Source organism: Alligator sinensis, unplaced genomic scaffold (genome assembly GCF_000455745.1).
Source record: "Alligator sinensis unplaced genomic scaffold, ASM45574v1 scaffold323_1, whole genome shotgun sequence".
Classification (NCBI taxonomy): Eukaryota; Metazoa; Chordata; order Crocodylia; family Alligatoridae; genus Alligator; species Alligator sinensis.
The window spans coordinates 974,554-982,961 of record NW_005842483.1 but is presented as its reverse complement, the minus strand read 5'-3'; the positions used below and the strand labels follow the sequence as shown (position 1 = coordinate 982,961).

At 46.4% G+C, this 8,408-nt stretch overlaps 1 protein-coding gene and 1 long non-coding RNA gene across 2 annotated transcripts in view; one reads left to right on the top strand and one right to left on the bottom strand.

Annotated features, from left to right (window-relative positions):
• Positions 1-1,349: 1,349 nt before the first annotated feature.
• Positions 1,350-8,408, bottom strand: part of AKNA (AT-hook transcription factor) — a 43,472-nt gene continuing 36,413 nt past the window's right edge. Inside the window, exons 21-23 of the mRNA XM_025212768.1 lie at positions 8,225-8,350; positions 7,382-7,553; positions 1,350-6,171 (exon numbers count right to left, since the gene is read on the bottom strand). Of these exons, the coding sequence (XP_025068553.1) occupies positions 5,880-6,171; positions 7,382-7,553; positions 8,225-8,350 (590 nt within the window). The 3' untranslated portion in view covers positions 1,350-5,879. The remainder of the gene's footprint in view (positions 6,172-7,381; positions 7,554-8,224; positions 8,351-8,408) is intronic.
• Positions 7,507-8,408, top strand: part of LOC112551504 — a 3,453-nt gene continuing 2,551 nt past the window's right edge. The window contains exon 1 of the long non-coding RNA XR_003095793.1: positions 7,507-7,575. This is a non-coding gene — a long non-coding RNA (uncharacterized LOC112551504). The remainder of the gene's footprint in view (positions 7,576-8,408) is intronic.

Below are 8,408 nucleotides of genomic sequence, written 5' to 3'. Positions count from 1 at the left end.
TCTACTTAGCCATCCCAGACCCTATGCAAGATGCAACAGTTAGATGGAGGAGATCCTACCTGAACGGCACAGAAACTCTCAGGCCTTGACAGCATTTCTTCATCCACATGCCACGAGGGGGCACCCCACACCACCTCCCTGCACAGCGAGTATATGCCATTTCAACCTTACTACTGCTGGCAGGAAAGATGACATAAACAAAAGGGCCAGATTTAAAAGAGAAGTATGTGGCAGTTCTCCATCCCTCTCCCTTGTTTTCCATACCAGTCCTCCTGTTACAGAGAGACAAACAATGCCAGTTGGCTTGCTAGCTTAGGATCACAAACAAGACCAAAAGGGACTTGCTTAAATTGGCTGATACAAGCTCTGGAAATCCTGCTGACTGTACGATAAGGATGAAGAGTTTTGGCCATCTGATTGCAAATGAGGCACTTGTACCCATTAGACAAAGTTGTGGGAGCAGACGTGACTCCCTTAAGCAGAGGAGACTATTTGATGTGGTGGGATTAGCAGAGCCAAGTGAAGGTCTCAGCCCATCTGCCCCATCCGTCCTGAGATGGAGCGTTGCCACAGCTCTTGGCTCCTACTACACGCCATACTGACTGTTGCGTATCTGCAGGTTCCTAGCAACTGCAGACTCCATGTGGCCTAATATTTTCTCCCCTTTTTCTTGTTTTAATGGGCTTAGATGAATAGAGAATGTTTCATTTTGGAAGGGTATTGAGCTGGAGGGTTGGACATATGGAAACATTGGCAACAGTTTTTTTTTTATCCCTGAAATGCCCAAGAACCCATGTACCACGGGTTTGTCTAGGCTTGCACTTTCTGTTTAAGAGATGCCAGCCTCGCAAGGGTAACCAGGTTGCCTAGATTCGAAACACAGTCACCGGGTGAAAAGTGAAGCCTTTGGAGCTTTTGGTGTGGAAAGCAAAACTGAAGCTACAACTTGGGAGAAAGGCTGTGTGGCTTAACAGGACACTAGTCAGGCAGTGGACTTGGTTTCAAAGTGCCTAACAAGATCTTCAGAAGTACCTTGGTATCAACATAGTAATACCCAGAAGACCCTGAAAGTCAGGATGTGCCTCTGACTTGTTGTGTGATCTTGAACAAGTGATTTTCCCTTTGTCTCACCCACCTGTGATCTGATTCTTTGGAGGAGGGGCTGCTTCTTACTATTTATATGTACAGCACCTAGCCACATTCAGTCTTCATTTTAGTTGGGATCTTTAGGCAGTACCCAAATACAAATACTGATTAGGCTGGATGGTGATGTTTCCTGAAGCACAGAGATGTGTCCAAAACACAAGAGACTTGCTTTTACAAAACAAACAAAACAGAATTTATTTCATTAAAAAATAGGCAATCATCTCATTACAAAATACTGTCCAAATGGCTCTGCTAGATTATTACAAAATGAGGGATGCAGAAAACGTAACCTTCATTTCTGGTTATTGCATTTCAATAGAATTAAGTATCCACACACGCGCACACACGAATTTCTTGCACTCTCCCAGCGAGGCTGGGTTAATCACAGGTTCCTGGTTTCAACAGCTCAGCTGCTCTTGGCCACAGTACAACTCGCTTTGCAATAAGAAAACAAGCACATGTGCAAAATTTAAAGCTGCTCTAAGCAGGTGCAACTCCTGCAGAGTTGATGATGTTGCACCCTTAAATACTGGGTCCGAATTTGGCCCACCCAATGGAAGCTGCTTCTAGCAAAGTCTTAACTCACACAGATCAACTTTGCTCTGAGCAGACCTTTCCTATTAAACAGGAACTGCTGTTTGCTACAGCGGATGTACCGAAAAGGGCCTCTCTCTCCCTCCCTGACAACATACCAGTTTGCTGTCAGTGGGTTCCAGTGACAATGGACGGAGCTATGCAAGCATGCACATGCATGCACACCCTCATAAGAGGTTAATCTTAAGAGATGATGCCAAAATATCCCTAACTCAGGGGAGGTCTGCTCTCTATCTTGATTTGAAGACCATCTCTATTAAGCAACCCTGTTTTTTCAGTGTTTTTCGAAACAGGCTTCACTGTTGGTGGTGTGATGGATCAACCATAACTTCCTCTTACCCCGTGATTCAGTCTGTGGTGGGACAACTTCTTCAGAGTCCCCACAAGTTCCCTAAAATGAGCAGGACCTCCTGATTTGCCTTCTGCATTAAAAACAGTTACCACTGGGTTTATTATATATTATAAAAACAATGTTTTAAAATGGACAGTTGGGGTAAGACCTATGTATAAAGAAAGTCACACAGATTGGGTCACTTGCAGGTGCCCCTTTCCTCAAGATGCCATCGGGCATCCCGACAGGCATCCAAAAAATCACCATTTGCTTTGAAAATCTTGTCTACATACAAACCTGCATTGGTTTCACTCAAGATGTGATTTTAAACCCATGCAATAACACTAACACAGGTATGCATATGCATGTGTGTAAGAGAGAGAGAGAGAGAGAGAAAACAGTCTTAATTGGTATAAAGCTGGGTGAGAGCAGATTAGCTCATGTTTGTTGTATCTTGATTTAAATCACTATAAAGTGTCCATATGAGGGATTAGTTGAACTGGTGTTCAATCAAATCAGTGCAACGTCTATGTGTAGACCAGCATGACTAGCTGACTCTCTTGCAAACCTACCAACGCCAGTTTACTGTATGCTGGTTTCATTTTTGGCTCATGAACTCAGGACAATTTTCAAAGACGATTCTACATCTCACTTCCTCTCTGAATGGGAAACCAGAGAGTCAGAGTTGTACTTGCAGCCTCCATTCTCTCCTGGATTCTCCTAGGGCTTATGTGGCACATGGGGTTGTACAGCTCAAGTGTTTAAAGTAATGGCCAAATGCTCTCTGAGCTGCTGCTTTAGAAGCTACAGTTAAGTACCATGTTTAGTGGTTGAGTGCGAGCGACCCCCTCACAAAACGGCTGCCTCTGCTGCAATAAGGAAAGGATCTTGCTAGAATGGAAGCTTTCAGAGTTCAGTCTGGGAACTGGACCCATTTTAAACAGGATAAATCACTTCACACTGCTGGGCAGGGAGCAATCCTGGGATGTACCCTCATGCAGAGAATCTCCTGTGCAGAAAATCCCACCTCCTTTGATCCATGCTAACCTGCCCTCTGGCAAGAGGAACACAGCCTCAACAGTGCCTGACCCCTTCTGCAAAGCCCCATCAGCTCCATAAGCTGTTGGGTTATGCTGTTACGGCACAACCTCAGAAACAAAGGAGGTTGCCCCAGCTCCCTGGGGCGGCTGTGTGACTTTCTGACTACTCATCTAACAAACCCCAGCATATACGCTGTATTGGCACAGACAAAACACCATTATAAGTTAGAGAGGAGTTTGCTTAATGCACCTTCTGATGCATTTAAACACATGCACATTCGGATCAGTTTAAAAAACAAAACAATAAATTATATATAAAACGTCAAATGCCCTAAGGACTATTTTGAGAAATATATAAACACACACACACACACATCCAAGGCCAGAGAAAGAAAGCAAGTTGACCTCACCAGCTACGAAATGAGAAATATTGATTATATCAACATACCGAGTGGGGTATCTTTAAAGGAATCAATTCAGCTTGATAAAAGTCAAACCTTAAAACTAACTGGACAGGAAAGCACATGTGGTTTTATAAGGAGGAAACATTCAACTTGGCCTCTGATTTATACGAGGGTTAATTATTAAAAAACAGAAAGGGAATTTAAAAACCTAGATCACAATCCTGAAAATAAGACCTGGATAGATATATAGCTCAGACTCCTATATCTCTATAAAAGCACCCTGACTGTAGTATAAGTGGTTAAAAATTCTTTTTTGAAACTTTTTTTTTGAAGTGCTTTTCTTCAAAAATGATTGGCAGTGCAGATTTTCTTAAAATGTTGACTTTTTAAAAATATTTTTTGGTTCTCAGTGATTTTTCAGTTGTTTAGTTATTGATCACCTTTCTCTCTCTTTTCTCCCCTTGCCTGTTTCAAAATGCAAGAAAAAGGGAGGGGGATTATTAAAAACAGGAGGGGAAAAAGATTTTGGGTTCCTTCACCTGCCAATATGCGTGAAAAAATATAAGTTTTTCACCAAAAATATAAAAAAAGTGATTTTTCCTAGTACGTCTTCATGGGTTTTTTTGACTAACTCAATAAATAGGGCTCTATGCCCATAGCTTTGAGTGCAGGATTGGGTACCTTTGTCACTATGAAATGTTTGTGAAAGTAAAAATCAAATGCCAATGAAAACCATATTAAAACAAACAAAACATCCATGGAGCATTATAAACTGCCCAAACCACTGGCTGAGCACACTGGACTTCTGCTGAGTTCAAGAAGGCAGAACAACGACGACCTTCCAGAATCAGGCATTGGGAACAGAAAATGCAGTTGACCCTCCACATTTCCTCCTCCCCTACAAAACACCAGGTGTGAATGAAATCATTTAAAAAACTGCTACAAATTATTTTGACTGCATTATCTGATGTGCTCGTTCATTTAAGCCTCTTTCCGCTACCTGATCCTTTCCCAGCGGTGCACTGCACATCCTAAGGCACTCAAACAGTTAACGGGCATGCAACTGCATCTTTGGAAAGTGTTAAACAAGGCTGGATTAACCACTGGTCTAGTGAGGATGGTGCCTAGGGGGTTAGACTGACAGGAGTGTCCTACATTTTTTCCCTTCATCGCACAAGTTGTAAATTGCACTGGGGGTTGGAGGGCAGCGGGGGGGAACTGTCTGGATATTTGGGTGGGAGAGGGGAGAAGGGACAAAGAGGAGAAGCAAACCATGATACCGAATCCCCAGCTAGGCTGAGTTCTGGATAACAAAGCTCTTTCAGTTCTCACCTCACCTCCATTCCAACCTTTAACACACACACACACACACACACACACACACACCCACACACACATATATGGACCTCTAAGACATCACAAGCACTCTCCGAGGTAAACTTTGCTGCAAACAGGCCGTCAGCTCTTATTGCAATAGGGCCTGCACAAAATAAGACTTGCTCTAGGAAGAGCTCAGCTTGTAAACAGGGTTTGGACCACCAGGGCTGCTTTCAGCAGCCCTGTCACATGCTGTATATTGGGATATCTCCATGTGGAAGTGGACAGATTTGAGCAACATGATGGGTTAAGGCCTAGGTGGGAATGATGCAGGGGCTCCTGGGTGGGATCTCACAGTGCAGTGAGAAAGCCATGGGCTTAATACCAGTATCCCAAGACAGGCAATGAGGAGAAGCTCCCTTCTTAAGGAGGATAGGTGCTAAAATGTTACAGAAAATAGAAGGTTCTCTCGAGACAAAACCGGGGAGTTCTAAAGTGCGGGTCTTAGCCCCTTGGGAAGCTGGGAAGGCTCCTAGTCTAGTACCCAAGGAGTGTCACCACTTGCCTTCATCTCAAATAATTCTTTAGAAAAAAATCCACAGAAACTAAAAGCTACTGACCAAGTACAGAGGAGCTGGACTGAACCCTAGCTGCCCCTTCAGTGCAATGGGCACCCCCTCTGCCACCCTGGAGCCTCCTGCAGCCCAGAGCAATCAGAAGGTTGCTAATTAAGGCAACTGTAATATGGGAGAATGGTTTCAGAGATGGGCAGAGATGACTGTGTAGACAGGGCTTCAGACACAGCTCCTGGGGATCCAGCAAGGAGGCTCCAAGCATGGGGTCCTCAGGAAGTGAAATGGAGGCCCTCCTCCCACACACCCAACGCCATAATGCGGCGTTGGAAGCCTAAGAAGAGGCATGTTATTCTTTGGCAAATCAGTTCCCAAGACAGTTCTCGGGGTCTCATCTCCAGGTGTTTTACCAAGCCTGGTCTGCTGAATCAGACTGCTTCCTCCACGTGCCAAGGAAGCCAACTCCCAGGTCCCGTCAGAAAAGGCAGGATCCCCTCAGGCCCTTGGCCTTGCTCAGTTCAGAGGTCAGCGACCTGCTCATCTGCTTGGTGGTGAGCTTCACACTCTTGGCAGCCTCCACGGCTTTGTTCAAAGACCAGTTGAGGTCCTCAAGGTCGTCAAGATCAAGTGTCAAGGAGCGGTGGTGCCTATGGGCCTGCTGCCAGTCAGTCCAGGGCTTCAGCTCTGGCACCCTGTACCCACTGGGGTAATGGAGAGGAAGGCCAGCTGGGGTGGGGACTGAGGTAGATGCTGCTGGAGAATAGTAGCTGGAAAAAGCAAAGACAAAACATGGTGTTTCCAAGCAGCCACATTGTAGAGGTGTGTATTTTCTTATGCATCAGCCTGGGCAGCACGTCCTGATGTTTCAGCCACTCTGACCTGTTCCTAGTAATTCTATCCCTGTACAGGGCATGGGAGGTTTGGCAAAGCTGCTGGCAGGCACCTACCAGACTGAATCCCTGGTGCTGTGCGCGCCTGTGCGCTAACATTGAGACACACTTCCATGACCATGGGACCCTCACAGCCTCTCCCGCCAAAGGAAGTGCAAAAACTCCATTCATTACTAAGGCACTGGAAGCTGGGGAAGAAAGTTAGTCTTGTGGTTAAGGCAGTGTCTAGGATTCAGATTCAACACCTGACTTTGACACAGGCTCCTTGTGTGACCTTGGGGAAATTGCTGCATTTCTCACTTTCTGTTTATATCTTTTCTCCCTTTGTCTTCCCTTCTGGGTCCTGTCTATGTAGACTTTTGCTTCTTGAAGCTGGGACTGTTTTGTCTGTGCATTTGTACAGTGCCTGACACACTGAGACCCTGACCTCCATGGGGTCTTCTAGATGCTATAGGAGCACAACTAATTAGAATGTGCCCTTTGTTGCTTTGCAGGAGATATCTGCATGCTCCTGCACACACATTAGTGTCTATCCAGCGGGGACAATGGTTATGCCCACGCACAGATCCACGACCTACACACTGCAGCTGCCAGCTGTCACGTGGTCTCCTGGCAGAAGGCAGCCCATATTCTGGCCACGGTGCAAGGTGTTCTGTGAGTTGACTTTGCACAGTGCTTATGCAGGAAGGACCCCCACTCTCACGGATTGGAGGCACAAGGACATGTCTACGTAAAGTCCTGCTGAGGACAGGGAGTTTGGGTTCTGATTCTATCTGAGGGACATATACAGCCACTATTACTATAGCAAACATGTGCCACAATTTTTTAATGCATTACAACATCCCTTGAGAAGCAGGAGCATTGGTCTTACAGAGGGGAAGTGAAGCACAAGGAGACAGTGACTCACCCAAGGTCAGAACACCAAACAGGGAACTCAAACCATTCTCCCATGCTCAAGCTGGTACCCTAACCACTGGGCCAACCCTCCTGGTTGTGGCTTCTAGGTTGCCTCCCATAGTTACAGAAGGAAAAGCTTCATATCCCCTCCCCAGAGTGATGCCAGGAAAAGAGAAGGGGCAGCTCTTACACAAGGGGTGGTGCATAGTGCACCAGAGGAACTGCTGGAATGTAGTTGACGGCTGTGGCAGAAGGTGGGGTCGGCAGGTACCAAAGTCCGGGCGGCTGCTGCTGCCACTTCTCGGCTTTGCGACTGGGGCCAGAGCGCTGGGAAGAAGCGCTCTCTGTGCCATGTTCTGCTACTGTGGAGAAGAATGAGACCAGGTAAGAGCCACCCTGTAATTTCTGCCATATGGGGAGGAAGCCAAAGGGACTAACTGTCTCTGGTGCTACTCCACTGCTGTCAGGGGCTCTCACAGCAGAGCTGATTGTAGCCCAAGGACAGAGGAAGAGGATGTTACCTGCCTACATGAACATGTTGATATAATCTCTCTGTGATGAATCAGGCCTGTGTGCACTGGGCTGGAGACCCTGTATTGAGGCCTGAAACTGTAGTAGGTATAAGTTAACTCAGACCATGATCCAGCACGTAGGGGAAGGCCACTAAGTTCTGCCACACAGAGGAAGGATCATAGCTGGGGCTCCCCCACTACTACTTACAGCCACTCCTGCTGAGAGAGGTGAGATAGGAGTAGCTGGGAAGTTCTCAGAGTCAGCAGTCCTACATCTTTCCTGTCCATGACTCCTGTTGGCAGGAGCTTGGACTCAAGGGGCCGTGAAGTCCCCTGCAGCCAGTACTCCAGTAACATTCCCTACAGTGATGACTGCTGGGAACAGCATAGGTATGAACTGTTTCTCAGTGTGGCTTTGGCCAGTTTGTCTCTCTCCTATGGGAACTACTTACCAGGGGACTCCCAGGCACGGCTACTCTTTAATAAACAGGGACCTCAAATGTATCACACTAGTTACTCACCATTTGCTGCTTTGCCCCTAGTTTTAGAAGTTGGAGTGCTTCTGGTCCCACTGCAGGCTGGACAGTTTATCTTCTTTGGAGTGCTATGCTGAGAGGATCTCAAGATATCCCCTGCTGATGCACTGCCTGTACACAGAGAACAAGGCTCTGGTAAAACAACCCCGCCAAGATCTGCAGTGTGCGG